The sequence below is a fragment of the Marmota monax genome, unplaced genomic scaffold, assembly GCF_021218885.2.
Source record: "Marmota monax isolate L192 unplaced genomic scaffold, Marmota_monax_Labrador192_F-V1.1 WCK01_AAM20220418_F8-fsc00073, whole genome shotgun sequence".
Taxonomy (NCBI): Eukaryota; Metazoa; Chordata; class Mammalia; order Rodentia; family Sciuridae; genus Marmota; species Marmota monax.
The window spans coordinates 9,091,502-9,106,929 of record NW_026692846.1 but is presented as its reverse complement, the minus strand read 5'-3'; the positions used below and the strand labels follow the sequence as shown (position 1 = coordinate 9,106,929).

Genomic DNA, 15,428 nt, shown 5'->3' with positions numbered 1-15,428 from the left:
TGAGGGCAGACGAGGACAGGTGCTCTGGCCAGGCTCATGGGGCCAATCGAAGACCTACGGGTAAAACTTAAATTTCAAGATATATTTTTCAATGCAATTTAGAGGACTTTCTAGTAGACAAAATTATTCACAGATGCATAATTCCTTTAAAGAGTTTCTAGTCATCCCTGGTATTCAAACAAAAACTGGGTGACCTGTTCAGAATGTTCCTCAAAGACTTTTAGCTTCTAAAAGTGGCTGAAGTTGGATACCATTTATTCCCCTCCAAGATTCTGAACCCTTCTGAGATTCCACAAATTTCGTGAATCTCCCCTACAAGGTTAGATAACAGTATGCACAAGGCCAAATTTATCTTACAGACCAGGCCACCATGTACAGATGTACCAGTGGTGTACTGCCCAATTCTGGTTGGTGCCATTCAGAAACTGGGCTCTGAATGGGGCCCATAGGACATGCATTGATTGCCTAATCAAATGAAGCAGCACTATTTCAGAGTTGTTTTTAATACTGAGTGCCACGGAGTAGTTTCAATTGTCTAGTATAATAACTGGCTTGCATGGTGAAGGACAGTCCCTGCTGGCGTGTGGCAAGTATGTTACAGGGTGTGGGAGCATTTAGAGGGGACAGAGAGAGACAAGGAGGAAGAGGAAGGCAAAGGCTGGACCAGGAAGAGCCCTGTATATTAGGATTCCATCCCGAAGCCCACAAGGAGCCAGAGAAGTGTGCTAAGCAAAGAAATGACAAGAGCCCTTTGTGAACTAGGTGAACAATAGATGACCTACCATACTGGAAGGTCGATGGGGGTTCCCAGCACCATCTCATCCCCGCCTTCTCCAACAAATGCCTGGGGTTTGCAGGGGGTGCTCAAGGAAAGAATGGTTGCGTGGTGAATAGGGGTGGGTCGGTAGTGGAAGGGAGGTTCAGGGTGGGTGGGTGGATGGACAGTGGACAGAGGAGGCCTTACGCACAGCTGCTGGTACATGATTAGATGGAAGGAGGGATGGACGGATTCAGTGTGCACACGGGCCATGCCTGGTTGCACCAGCGAAATCACACTCCTAGCCCAAGCCTCACTCTTTCTCTGCAGAATGTTCCCGTCACCAGGCCTGCCTGGTCACCACTCTCCAGGCCCGTGCTGGGGCCGTCAGGTGCGTGTTCTACCCTGACACCCACAGCTGCACACACAGCCTGCAGGGCCAGAGCTGCCGCCTTCTGCTCCGTGAGGAGGCCACCCACATCTACCGGAAGCCTGGTGAGCCTCCCTTGGGCTTTGCAGCCATTCCCGGGAACCCGCAGAGCTAGGAAGTCACATGGTGAATTGGTGGCACTGGCTTTGTGAAGTTTAAGGGAAAGTTGGCCAAAGTTACTCTGGGGTGGTGGTGCTCATCTGGGAGGGAGGAGGGAGGGAGAGGGGGAGGGAGAACACTTAGCTTCTCATCACTTTCATTCATTTACTTTTTTGAGTATAGAAGCCATTTTTGCCTTTGGATTTTTTAGTATAATAATTAAATAAGCCATTTTTTATTTCTGTCTTGTTGTTTAATGAGCTCTTTCACATGCCTCGCTCGTCTCCTTTGGTGCTTAAACGAATCCTGCGGGTAGCAGGATGTGGGTTTTTCCCCCATCTTAGCCATCAGGAGATAATTGTCCAGGAAGCTGTTATTTCTCTGATCTTTCTCAGCTAGGGATGCCAGGGCAGTGGCTTGGAGCCAGAACTCCTACAGACCCACATGGCCCACATGCCATGTCATAAACACCGGGGAGAAGGAAGCTGTCCCCAGATGAGCTGAGTGTAAGACCACTCAGGGCCGGGTGGGGCTCAGAGGCAGAGTGCTCTAGATGTGCGAGGCTCTGGGTCCATCCCAAATGCCACCAAACAAAACAGCACACAGCTCCATGTGATTATAGATGAGGAGCCGGTGCTGGGGAGGCCGGGATGAGGCCAGGGAAGAGCAGCTTGCAACTCCATCTCTGAGGAAATCCCACAGCAGCTGTTGCCCAGGAAACAGGGAGCTGGGGGGCAGTCCTCCCCACGACATGTTTATTGGAGAAAACATGACCACTGACTGCAGCCCACATTTGCCATCATCTCCTGAGCAGGGGTCTCACATTTTTTCTCTGAAAGACCAGGTAGTAAATCTGTTAGACTCCATTGCTATACCTTTTTTTGACAACTATTTAACTGCCTCCGTAGCACGAAAGCAGTAAGAAACAGTATGTCAAAGTCACGGACACAACTGGGTTCCAATAAAACTTTATTGACAAAGCCAGGGAGCAGTTGTGTTTGGCCCCACCTCTGCCCTTGAGCACTGACATCCTCCACTGCTATCTGGGTGCTAGGACATCCTCCTCTCCTGACCCTCCTCTACTCAGCCTTCTGAACAAAGGGTATATTCTAGACCTGGGGAGATCTTAACCCCTCAATCTTATCTTCCATCTCTCTGGACATTCATTTATATTTATATGGACAGTCAAACTGGATAGATTTTAATAGATTTCACCAACAGTGTAGCTGATGTGTGTGGTGGTTCTGCTGAGAAATGCCTTAACCTTGAGGTCTGAGTTCTACAGAAAAAAATTAGACTGCTTCTCTATTAATTTAGCGTGACTAAAATTCCACATGAAATGCTTACTTCCTAAGGCAGCAGCACACACATATGCGCCTTCGCTGACACATGGGATTATCCTAACCCCGCCAGTCACGTGTCCTAAGTATGTGGGTATTTTGGAAAGAATCCTCCTGTTCTGCAAAAGTGTTCAAAAGAGGGAGCTGCACCTCTAACATTTTCCCCAATTTTGATTTCACTGGGCAGCCTCAAAGGGTGGATCAAATACCTCTGTCAACAGGAAAGCAGCGCATTCCCTTGACAAGCTTTAGCCTTTGTATTTTTGTATTTTTCTGGCTTTCCTCCCGACTTAGGATGGGGCCATGTTCAAGAACTGTAGCTATTTCCTGCATAGCAAAAGGAATCTCCTCTGCATTAGCACTACATCCTGAGGGCTCACCTGGGACCCTCTGATTTTACAGCTGTAACAGGAAAACCTGTGAGAAGGAACTGGGGGGGGGCTGACTTGTGATTGAGGCCAGATTCAAAAACAGAAATAGGCCTGTGGCCATTGGTACCTCTCCATAGTGGAGAGACAGGCTGGGGCCGCAGGGGGGCCTGCCAGCATCACAGGCTGACGCAAGGCCAGAGCTTGCCCTTCTGAACCAACCCCAGCCATGCCCGTGCGCACAAGTCGGGAGCTGGGTCAGGCCTTTCTTGCCCTCAGAGCCTGCATTCACTATTCTTCTGTCTCTCTTCTTCTCCTTGCTTTCTCTGCTCCTTCCCTCCCTCCCTAACTCTACCCTTCCTTTATTCCTTCTGCTTATTCACCCAACCATCCACCCATAAACCCATCCATGTAGCCATGCATCCAGAAACCCCTGCATCCAGGCACCCATGAATTCATCCATAAACTCATGGGTCCATGCATCCATCCGTCTACATGTTGAGCGCCTGCTGTTTGCCAGGCTCCAGAATGGAACATCACTGGTGTCATCATTTATTCTTAGCACCATTGCGTTGCAGAGGCTGCCGCCATACCTACTTCAGAGGAGGGGAACTCGAAGCTCAGAAAGATTGCCAAGTTTTCCCAACAAGTAATATTCCTGTGGTGTGAAGACAGGCGTGCTCCACTCCCCAGACCATGTGGGGTTCTGCCTTGCTGTGCTGCCCCTCAGTGTCCTGAGGTCCTGAAGAGACAGAGTACCAGGTTCCTCAACCTGAGAACCCACTGACATTTGGAAATGGAGCATTCTTTGTTGGGGATGGGCTGTCCATCCATGCCAGTAACAAATGTCCCCTAGGACAGCTGATTACAAGGCGCTCTGGGATGGATAGACTTGTGCCCCTTGCCTGCCTGCCTGTCTGCCCCCTCGCCCCACTTTTCTGTTCATTATCACTGTGACAGATATGTATTTTAGAGGGAGCCGTGGAGCAGCAGAGAGCCTCTGCCTGTCAATTAGCTGAGAGTGGAGTTGAGCCGACCAAGCCTATTCATTAGGATGAATAAGAGACTTCTGTCCCCCACATAAGTGTCTCCTCACCAGTGTTTATCAGCTCCTTTGTGCGAGGCCCTACGTCTCATGGGTAATCAGACATGGGCCTGTCTTAAGTCCCAGAAAGCAGCACTTGGCACTGAGCCCAGGTCCCACAAAAGTTTATTGAATCTGTGAATGAACGAAAGAAAATGTGGTTGAGGAAATAAGATAGGGAGACAGAGGAAGCTGATAACCACAGCTGGCGATTAGCATCATGGTGGGTGGACAGGACGGAGGTGCACTGAGCAGAGGTGGCAGGTGGCGGCAGCCTTGACCTATGGACAGGGGAACAGGAGGGAGGGCCTGGAAGGTGTGGGCCCCCCCCTACAGCCCCAGCCTGTCTCTCCACCATGGAAAGGTACCTATGGCCGCAGGCCCTCCTCGGCAGTGCTCAACTCTGTGTCTTTTGAAAACCCTTTTTATTTTCATAAATTTGCTGAAAACTCACTTATTGGCAAGAAAATGAGCTGAAATGACAGAAAAACTGTGCTTCTCACTCATCCCTCGTAGTGTGGACGGCATGTACAGTTCACCGCAGCAATCACTGGCGTGTTGGGTAGTGGGCCCCACTAGGTGTCCTGACAACTGGGCACTGCCCCCTGAGTGCCCTGGCATTCCTTGTAGAGGCCCCAAGGGCAGACTAAGGACCTGGGCCTGGGTCAGCATTGGCCTCCCAAGGGCCTCAGCTTTGGGAAGAACCCAGGAGAAAATCCAGAAAAGACAAATCAGTGCTGTGCTCTGCACGTGCTTGGTTCCTAGTAAGGACCAGAAGTCTCTGCAATTATTTACAGCTGTTGTTGACGCTGAACGCTGATTGGCTATACCGAAGCTCTGAATAAACTACTGACATTTTCTGAGGCACAAGAAGCAGTGATAGTTTTTCTTTTGCATAAAGCACATTCCGAATTCCTGGGACCAGAGCACTCACTGCTACCTCCTGTCCCCTCTCCCCTCTCTCTAGGTGTCCCTCTGCTGCGCTTTGAGGAAGCATCTGTGCCCTCTATGTCCCTTGCCACCCATGGCCGGCTGCTGGGCAGGTCCCAGGCCTTCCAGGTGGGCTCTGCATGGAAGCAAGTGAACCAGTTCCTTGGAGTTCCGTATGCCACACCACCCCTGGCAGAGAGACGCTTCCGGGCACCAGAGCCCTCAAACTGGACAGGCTCCTGGGATGCCACCAAACCGAGGTATGGGTTGAGTGGCAAGATTTGGGTGACTGGTACATTCTGGTTTGAGCAGGGTGTGGGTGGGGGAGATGTATTGGTTAAGGTGACATTAAATGCAGTAACAGGTGTGCTCCAAGTATGAGTGGATCAACACTGTGTTACTCATGTAAAGTTTATCAGTCGATGGGTGCCAGGGGCCTGGGTGCTCCGCTCCACCTGGTGATTCAGGGCCTAGTCTGGAGGTCTGCCCTCTTCAGTGGGAGTTTTCCCAGGCCACCTGGGGAGTTGCATCTAGAGAGGAAAGTGCAGCATTGGAGACAACTATGGGGGAGGTTCCCATGGGCCACACCTTGAGGTGGGATACATGTGTCATTTTGCGCATGTTTTGCACTGGCCAAACTTACCCTGTCCCCAGTGACATCTAACTTTAATGGGACTGGAAATGCAGCATTGTAGGAAATGTAAATGAGCTAGTGAGAAAAAATTAAGAAAGCTCAGACCCCAACTCCCAAATGAGACAAAATTACAGGATGCTTTCTTTTTTTGTTGTTTTGTTTTTCAAAAGTACTTATAACCTATTCTTTCGTCTCATTGAAATTTTTTATTTTTAATACATTCTGAAGGATAATTTTATGACACTTTCCTAGTTAAAGCACATTCAGCACACCTGTGAAGAAGCACCCACTCTGGTCCTCCACCCCTCATCTGCACTTTCCTTCCAGCAGGCCTCAAAAGGCTCTGTCCCCAGTCCGCTGCATCCTCCATGTCCACTCCTGGCTTGGCAGCCAGCTAAGCAGGTTCCCAGGCTTGTGGACAGATAGAGGGATGGGCTGTCAGTTCCTGAAGTGCTCCCAGAAGAGAGATAAAGGCCTACAGTGGGACAGAGGCAGCAGGGTGCACAATAGCCTGGTTTGGTTCTGCTGCACTCCTGGGGACAGACATTGATTAAAGCACCTTGTTGGGTTGGACACGCCTGCAGGCAGATGAGGCCAAGGAGGTTCAGGAGTCTTGAACAGAGAGTGATTGGAGAGCTCAGGTCTCTGTAACCCAGGGCCAGTGAGGCTTAGGGGCTAAGTCAAGTGACCACTTGGGTAGATTTGCCTGTGCTGCCATTAGGCCTGGTCCAGGATGTGTTCTTAAGAGATATTTGAACTGGCCCCCTACTCAGTGTATTGGTGTGGAAAGCAGGTCAGACACCTCCTCCCAGACCACTCCATCTCACAGTGTTGTTGCCACAGAGTGGGTGGGATGCCAGGTCTTTGGGACGGGGCAGTGGGCTCTGGCCTGCATGGTGGGTGGGAGGGGGATGGGGCATTCCTGCTTGGTCTTTCGTCCTGGGAGTTACCAGTGTGTTTCTGCAGAGCCAGCTGCTGGCAGCCGGGCATCCGGACACCCACCCCTCCTGGAGTCAGTGAAGACTGCTTATATCTCAACATGTTTGTCCCTGAGAACATGGTGAGCTCCAAGGGCTGGCATGCTGGCCCCAGAACTGTCCCAAAAGAAATCCTGGCCCTGTGGCTCACCTCCCTCTAGCAGGAGGATAAGTAGAGATAAAGTGATTGATCAAATATAGATAGAATATTTCTCCCATTTTAAAGATGCAGAGACTGAGGCTGAGAAAGGCTAAATGACTTAAGGACACAGCGCCTGACAGAGTGGGCATGGGGCCACCTCCTGATTCCAAACCCAGTGCTCCTTTGCTCAGGGAAGCTTGTCGTCAATGACAGTGTGCTGTTTCTGTCTCGGGCTGTTTTCACAGCCCCATCCTGGCCTTGAGGGAGGAGCCTTGACTCCGATGGGGTGAGCAGTGTCCCAGGTGATAGCCCTGGAGGAGTGGTCAGAGTCTTCTGGCTGCTGGGTTTGCAAGGCTGAGCAGTAGCCCGCCCAGTCCCTTGCCCCACACCACCAGCAGGGCCTGACAGCAACCCTACCGTCCTCGCTGACTGATATGGTAACCAATGAGAGTCACTCAGGCCACTTTAAAAGGGGCCAGAGCTTGTCCCTGACCTGTGGGGCAGCCCCAAACCAGGAGACAAGACTGTCTGAGCTAGCCTCCTGTGGTGGCTTAAGAACAGTTCTACCCAGCTGTGGCACCTGACACAGCATCACTGAGAGTTTCTGGAGAAGGTGACAGAGGAGAGATCAGGGTGGGGTCCTGGTCAGCCTCTTCCTCTCTGTGGCTGCACCACACAGAGTCTGTCCCCAGCCCTGTGGGATGTGGGTGCCTCATGGTGGGGAGATAACGAGATAGTCTAGATGTGCAGCCACCCTGAATGGAGGGCTTGTCAGTCAGGGACTGAAAAGGTCCTGTGCAGATGTATCTGTGCCAGAGTCCATTGTCCATGGAGTGAAGAAGTTGCTGCTCAGTTGTTAGGTTCTCAGATGGGGCACGAGTTACCTGGTGCTGTGCATGCCCCATACCTGGAGTGAGGAATGGGACCCCAACCAGACACATTCTAATGCAGAAGGGCCAGCCTAGCCGTGATCTCAGATGAGCCACTCCACATCCAGAAGCCTGCTCCCCCATTGGAAATGGATGATAATGCCGTCCTAGCTTCAAAGAACTGTTTGAGGACCAAATGAGGAACATGGGTGCAGACTTAGAGCAGTGTCTGGCCCTTAGTAGGTGCTAATAGCTAGCTGTGCATTGCTGAGGGGTATAAGCAGAGTGGGCTGCTGGCAGGAGCCACCGAGGACCTGGAATGCACCTCTAGAATAAAGTAAGGGCCAGAGCTGGGGTGCTGGGAGATGGCATGTGCCATGAACAGGACTCAGGAACTGCCATTCCTGCCATCTGCCCACTCTGCACTTGGGCACAGTATTCTCACCTATGAAATGGGCCCAGTAGTTTGCTAGGGCTGCCATCACAACGTGTCACCAGCTGGCTGGATTAAGCCACACACATTTGTTTTCTCACAATTCTGGAGGCCAAAGTCCAAGATCCAGGGGCCGTGGGGCTGGTTTCTTCTGAGCCTCTCTCCTTGGCCATCTTCTCCTGTGTCTTTGTGTGGTCTTTTCTCTGTGTGTCTGGGTCCTAGTCTCCTTTTCTTATGAGGACACCAGCCATAGGGAATTAGAACCCAGATATATGACTGTATTTTGGTTCATTTACCTTTTTACAGGCTCTGACTCCAAATACCATCACATTCCAAGGTATTGGGTTTGGGACCCTAACACATGAGTTTGTGGGGACGAACTTTAGCCCATCGTGTGGGGCTAAGTCTACTTCAGGGCAGGGTGGACAGGCAGAGTTGTGTGTGTAGGCTCACAGCTGGGACTAAGCATGGAAAGAACCCTCCCCAGGCTCTTGCAGTGAAAATGGATCCGAGTTGAACAGCCCCAAATACATGGACCCCTTTGCAATCTCCACAGGCCCCCAACGCATCAGTGCTGGTGTTCTTCCACAACACTGCGGGGACAGAGGGAAGCGAAGGGCGGCTGGTGATCGATGGCTCAGTCCTGGCTGCTATTGGCAACCTCATTGTAGTCACTGCCAACTACCGAGTGGGTGTCTTCGGCTTCCTGAGTTCCGGTGAGTTGCTGGCGCTGGTGGGTGTTGGTCAGCTTGGGCAACGAGACACCTAAGATAACTTACTTATACAAGGGAAGGGTTTTCTTTGCCTCAGAATCTAGAGCTCCCAGTTGATGATTGGTTGGGCCTGTTGCTTTGTGCTATGGCAGGGCAGTGTATCATGCCGGCAGCATGTGGCAGAACGCCTGTGCTCACCTCATGGACAGAAGACAGAGGAAGAGGAGGGCTGGGTGCCACAGTTCCCTGCAAGGGCATGTCCAAGTGACCTAACAACTCCCACAAGTCCCCACCTCTCGGAGGTTCCATCAATAGTCCTTCCCAGGACCCAGCCTCGGGGGGACATTCAGGACCCAAACCACAGTGACATTGCTGCTGAGCCCTGAGCTGAGACTCACTCTGTGTACATGTTCGTCCCTCTCTCTCTCGAAGCCTCAAAACCTCGCTGCCTCTGCTTCTCCTCCAGCCCAGCTAGGAAATTCCAGCCTGGCCCAGCTAGCAGAAAATCTAGCACATTCACAGGATCCTGCAGCAATACTGACACCATAGATGAGAACAATGTTGTCATTTTCTGAGGACTTCCTTCGTGTCTGAAGCTCTTCCAAGTACATTTCACGTTTTATCTTGGCATGAGTGTGCACATGTCCATATGTGTTCAGAAGGAAAAAACTGAGACCCAAGGAGGTTAGAAATTTGCTCAAGGTCATATGGTTAAGAAGTGGCAGAGCCAGGACCCACTGAGACTTGCCTTTTCCTGGCCATACCAAGGAGGGGATTCCAGCTCTTCTGCTACAGGGAAGCTATTGGGCAAGGGGTGAGGGCTCCCTCAGTAGTCTACCACTGCCCTTTATTTCTGGCCTCACTAACCTGAGTACCACCATGGTCACACCCTCTTCCATGCCCACCACACCCAAAGCCCTGCCACCCATCTCTCCTTCAGTTCAGTCTCCACCAGCGTTGGGAGAGCAGAGGCACTGGCCATAGGATCTGGAGCCAGCAGCCAGTGCTACTCCTCACTGGCTCTGCCACCCTGGACTAGACCCTCACTGCCCTTAATCTCATTGTTTACCCAGCTTCCAAAGTTGCTGGGAGGGTGAGGTGGGAGGATACATGTTCGAGGCTTTGAGAGATGGTGAGGGATTTTATGAGCCCCAAAGATAGGGGCTGAGCTTCAGCTCTGACCTCCAAGGATCTCATTTAAGACCCAGAAAGAATGGATGGGCAGGTGGAAAGGCTGGAGGATGGACTACACTGGACTGTGTGAGTGGGTGGGCACCCAGCATGATCAGCCCGGGGTGCTGAGGAAGAAAGGCTGGGGAGGCCACGTGGCACGAAGCCAGAGAGCCTGGAGAATCTCAGGCCTGTGCGATAGGAAGCCAGGTGATACAGTGTGGGAGATGAGGCTGGAGCACGGGTTTCAGATTCCCTGGGGAGCAGGCCCACAGGGGCCTCAGGATGCAAGGGGCTTCTTGCCTTCTGGCTCTCGTTCTCTGAGACCTGAGTGGCCAGGATGCCAACATGGGAACTGAGGTTTTGTGAAAGATTTGGAGGAGCAAAAAATTATTCCCTTGTGAATTTGTTTTCTTCTTCAAGGAGGAGAAACTGTGGGCTGGGTTTGTTCTCTAGGAACACAAGCTGAAGAGGGCGGGCTGAGCCACAGGGCCAGTGGGCTTGTACTTGCTGTCTGTCACCAAAGGGGCAGGTGACTATGACTTCTAGAGAGCAGTCTTATTGAGAATTCATGTACTTCTGGAGAGGCGGACACGTTCTGGCTTCCAGCATGGGCAGCCAGTAGGGAAACCACAGAAATGTCCAGAACACCCACCCTTCTCATTCCTGACCTGCTCCAACACTGCTTGATCATTTTACTCAGAGAGAAACCTATCAGCAACAGGAGGACACATCACACTTACCGAGTGCCTCCCTTCCCCAGGTATTCAGTAGGATGACCTCTAGTTCTCAGTGGCAGAGAGGTTGGGGAACTGTGTGGCCCATGGTCAGCGCCGACTTGGTGTCAAACTGCTGGTCTCTACCAACAACCAGAAACACCAGTGTCGCTGGCTCCTCGAGGCTAGAAGTGTGCAGTGTTCTGTAGGAACCCCTTCTGCTTACATTTAGCCACAGGAATTTGCTTCGCTTATTCACTGCGCCTTCTGTCCTCCTGCATCCCTGAATGTTCAGGTCTCTCCAATGGTGCCTCCTGCCCTTCAGCCCAAGATGTCAGGATCCTCATCAGATCCAGCAGCAAAGACCAGGGCCACCTAGGAGCGGCCAGGCTGTGTGTAGAAAAGATCTCCCAGTGCAGAGGCCTCTGCTGCAGCCAGAGGTTGGTAGAGGACCTTTCAGGGGAAGGACCCTCTGCCACAGCCGTAGGTTGGTGGCAGGGCCTCCCTGTAGAGGTAGCCTTCTCCTTTGGCCACAGAAGGGTTAGCAATGGGACTCTGTATGCAAGCAGGATGGCACTGCTCCTCATCTGAAGGAGAACTCATCCAGCAGAAGGGAAAGGGGCAGGCCTTCTATCCCAGTTAATCTCCCCAATGACCCTGTCACCAGGTACAACTGTCCCCTCCCCTTTTTTAACATCTGTTTTTTTAGTTGTAGTTGGACACAATACTTTTATTTTATTTTATTTATTTTAATGTGGTGCTGAGGATTGAACACAGGGCCTTACACCTGATAGGCAAGCGCTCTACCACTGAGCCACAACCTCAGCCCAACTGACCCCTTTTCAATTAAAAAAAAATTCACATTTTTTATCATTTAGAGCAGTTTTAAGTGTACAGAGAAATTAGCAGAATGTACAGAGCATTGCGTACATTCCTATAGCCCTCAGGTTCCCCTGTTAGTGACACATGCTTTGGCATAGTGTATTTGCTACTGTGATAAACCATGAGGTTTATTCACTAAAGTGACAGCTTTAGTCACCTAAGGGCCAACTCTTTTGTTGTACATTCTGTAGGTTTTGCCAAATATGTGTTGCCACATGGCCACTGTTGCAGTCTCCTACAGAAGGGTTTCCAGCCCTGCAGTCTCCCTGGGCTCTACCTGTTCATGTCTCCCTTTTTCACTGTACACTGACCCTGTGCTTCACCACACAGGACTGGAAGGAGTTGGGCCACTTGGGTGCCAGCCTCCCCAGGGAGAGCTGCAGGAGTTCAGGCTGCGCATCTGAGTGGGACAGGGCCCCAGGCCGCCTCCTTGCTCTGTGGGAACAGGGTTTTCTGGGCAATTCCTTCCCTCTGTGACTGGAAGGTGCTGAGACTTGCGAGGTGGCTCAGCGGAGCCGCATGTTCAAGTGCGTGAAGGCCTGGCACCGGGAGCTGCCCGTGTCAGTGTCCCGCCCACCTTAGACAACCAGCCTCTTGCCCTCAGCCATCCAAGGCTGCAACAGCAGCAGCCTCTGCCCTTCCTGAGCCAAGCCAAGCAACCGCCCAGGTCCCCAGCTCATTTGATAACAAGCATAGCATCTGCTGGGGGATCCCAGAGTGAAAATGGCCCCCTGGAAGCCTCCATGTTTTCTAAAAGAGACAAGTGGAAATGAAAGCCGAAGTTCCTTCTAGTCTGGCCTCCCACTTGGCAAACTCATGCTGTCTGGGCAGGCCCAGGGCCTGCAGGGAACCTTGGTTCCTGTTGACATGAGAAGGTAGACAGGAAGTGAGGGGTGGAGGAGGGCCAGGGGAGGCCATCTCCTCCAGCCAGGACCCTACAGATGGGGCAGACCCCAAGGGGCATCTGACCACAGTGATTGTCCTCTTCTGGCAAAGCATGGTGGGGAGGGGACTGGGTAGTGGGTGCAGAGCTAGGGGAGGAGGCAGGGACAACAGGCCTATGGGCCCTCCACAGGGTGGGGGGCAGAGCATGTGTGTGTTGGCCAGGGAACTAGTCAGAAGGTTTGGCCACCACTGTAACCACACATTGCCATTACCTCATTGTCCCTTGGCACTTGGGGACCTCCAGAGAGGGTCTGCTATTCTTACAACCAGAAAAACTGGCACAGAGTCTGGCCACAGAGCGTGCCCCCTCACAGGCACTATTTCTGCTGCTGGAGACCAGGAATTCCTGCCAAGGGTGTTGGTGAGATAGTGTTGGGGCCTACTGTTTCATTTTATTTAATGGAGAAACACATCTTCTGTAATGCATCATGTCCAGCACAGTCCTGCTGCCTGCACACATGTCAGCAAATGCAATCATCAAACCAAAGCCCTCCGTGTTTTACAGATGGCAAAGCACACAAATGTTAAGTAGCTGGTACAGGGCCCACACTCCTAGTGCATGGCATGGCTGAGACTGCAGGCCACCCCAGCCCCACGGCCTTTACCAGAGTCCATCTATAAGACTGGGTCCTGATTAGGGGCTTCTGTCAATTGTCAAAGAAACTGATGAGCAGACAAGAGCTGATCAGAACACAGAGGGAACAATGTACTGTTTGATGGGATGTTTGCAGTGAGCACCCCTCTCGGGTCCTGCCCTGGGCTGAGTAGGCTGCAAGTCAGCAGGAGTGCTGTGTGTGTGTGCGCGTGTGCACGTGGTGCGTACACGTGATGATGGAGTGAGGTGGGGCTAGTGTGGGGCCCTGAGATTGAGGATAACTGGGCTCAGCCATACTCAGACTGCAGGGGACACTATGGATGTGATGAGCGGCCCTGGGAGCCAGAGCCCAGACCCATTGCCCTGATCTTGAGAGACCTGGGTCCACAGTTGCGCAGGAGCACTGAGGCTGTCACCCAGCCCGTGTGAGCAGGAGTTTCATAAGTAAGTACTTAAATTTCTTAATACCCATCACAGATTTTTCAACAAATGTCTGTGGAATTGGATTGAATATTTGGACAAAGAGCTCTGATTATGAATTAGGATTTCAGTCCCAACTTGATCTCACATTCACTTCTTGTGTCTGAATACTCTTGCTCCCAGATTTCTTCTGTTTCACTGGGGAAGGAAGAGGCTGGGCCTGTGAGCTCACTGTGGCTTGTAAGCCCTCCACTGGAGGCTGCGGGCCCCGGGCTGGGATCCTGTCTCTTACCCTCACAGGGCCCAGCACCAGGCCCGGCACTGGAGGAAGCCCTCTGATTTGCTAGACGAGTGACCTCTTGCATGACCCCACTCTGACCTCCCCAAGTCTGTGGACTCAGTGTTGGCAGTGTCACTCACACACAGTGGGAAGCGGGTACATGGGAAGTGGACGTCAGGGCCATCCCCACCCTGTTGTCACTGGTGATCTAGGTGTGGCTGTCACTCTTCAGGTCCCACTCAGTTGATGCCCTGCTTTCCTGGGGAAACAGAATCCTGCTAGCCGTCACTTGGGGTCTCATGGAGCACTATGAGGGGTCTGGAGCTCGGGGGGCCTGGGCTGCTGACGTAGGCAGGAGTCATCTGCTGAGAACCGTCAGGGAAGAAGCATGTATGCCTCAGGCGAGAGCGGCAAGGCTTGGTGTTGGAGGTTACAGAGAGAGCAGGTCCTGACAAGGTGTATGGAGTCCCAGGACAAACAGGAGGGTGGGGCACGTGGTATCCCCAAAGCCCTGGAGAAGAGCGAGTTTTTGCTATGCTTTTGTCATGTCTGAATTATTTTGTTAAAAAGAAATAGTAAGAGGTCTTCAACAAATAGTTACCGAATTCTATAGAAGAGATGTCACCTCAGTTGCACACTATTAAGGCCACAGAACATGGGGCAAGGGAGAGACTGGGGTCCTCAGCCCCCTCCTGGCCTGGCCACTGTTAGAGAGAGCCCCTGGCAGCTTGTAGGGAGGGTCCTTTCCCTCAGGGGCCGAGCCCGGTGGTGGAACCCAGCAGGCTCTGCTTCCCATCAGAGCAGCTCCCCAGCAAGTCCCCTCGTTCACTGACAAGCAGGTGTGGCTCAGAGAGGTGAGGATGCTCGAGGCTGAGCCAGAAGTCAAGTGAGCTGCGTCTGACTCCAAAGCCCAGGTCCTCCCCACTGTCCCTCGCCATATTTGGAAAGTGTAGTTCCAAATACGAGGCCTAAGGGCCCCTAGAGGATCCACGGGCCTGACATGGACAGCACCATAAATGTTCGACCCAGAGTTGCAAAGTAACACAGAGGAACCATCTTCCTCTTCTCTGCAGGGTCCAGGGAGGCAACTGGCAACTGGGGGCTGCTGGACCAGGTGGCAGCTCTGACTTGGGTGCAGACCCACATTGGAGCATTTGGCGGGGACCCTCGACGTGTGTCCCTGGCAGCAGACCGTGGCGGGGCTGACGTGGCCAGCCTCCACCTTCTCCTGACGAGGACCACTGGCCCCAGGCTCTTCCGGAGGGCTCTGCTGATGGTGAGTGCCGCATCCTGTCTGCAGTCTGCTCTGAGGTGTTCACTTGGCTTCAATTGTTTGGTCTTCTCTTATCCTTTATGCCAAGTATGAATCTGCTGTAAGTCATCTTTCCAGGTAGGAGTGGATCCAGAATGCTGAAGGGCCCCCTCAACTGTTTTCCAATCATATTCAAAGTGCTAAAAATTCCATGTGGAAGCTCTATTTCTGGGAGAGCCTCACTGGAGTTTAGTGTCCATGATGATAATGGTGATATTGGTGATGATGCTGATGGAGATGATGACTATGATTAAAGTGATGGTGATGATGGCGATGATGATGATGATGGTGATGATGATGATGGTGATGGTGATAATGCTGTTGGTGATGAA

General features: G+C 52.1%; 1 protein-coding gene across 1 annotated transcript in view; it reads left to right on the top strand.

Annotated features, from left to right (window-relative positions):
* Tg (thyroglobulin) overlaps positions 1–15,428 on the top strand; it is a 219,550-nt gene that overhangs the window by 117,611 nt on the left and 86,511 nt on the right. The window contains exons 37-41 of the mRNA XM_046449068.2: positions 1,088–1,252; positions 5,046–5,268; positions 6,609–6,702; positions 8,620–8,779; positions 14,858–15,060. Of these exons, the coding sequence (XP_046305024.1) occupies positions 1,088–1,252; positions 5,046–5,268; positions 6,609–6,702; positions 8,620–8,779; positions 14,858–15,060 (845 nt within the window). The remainder of the gene's footprint in view (positions 1–1,087; positions 1,253–5,045; positions 5,269–6,608; positions 6,703–8,619; positions 8,780–14,857; positions 15,061–15,428) is intronic.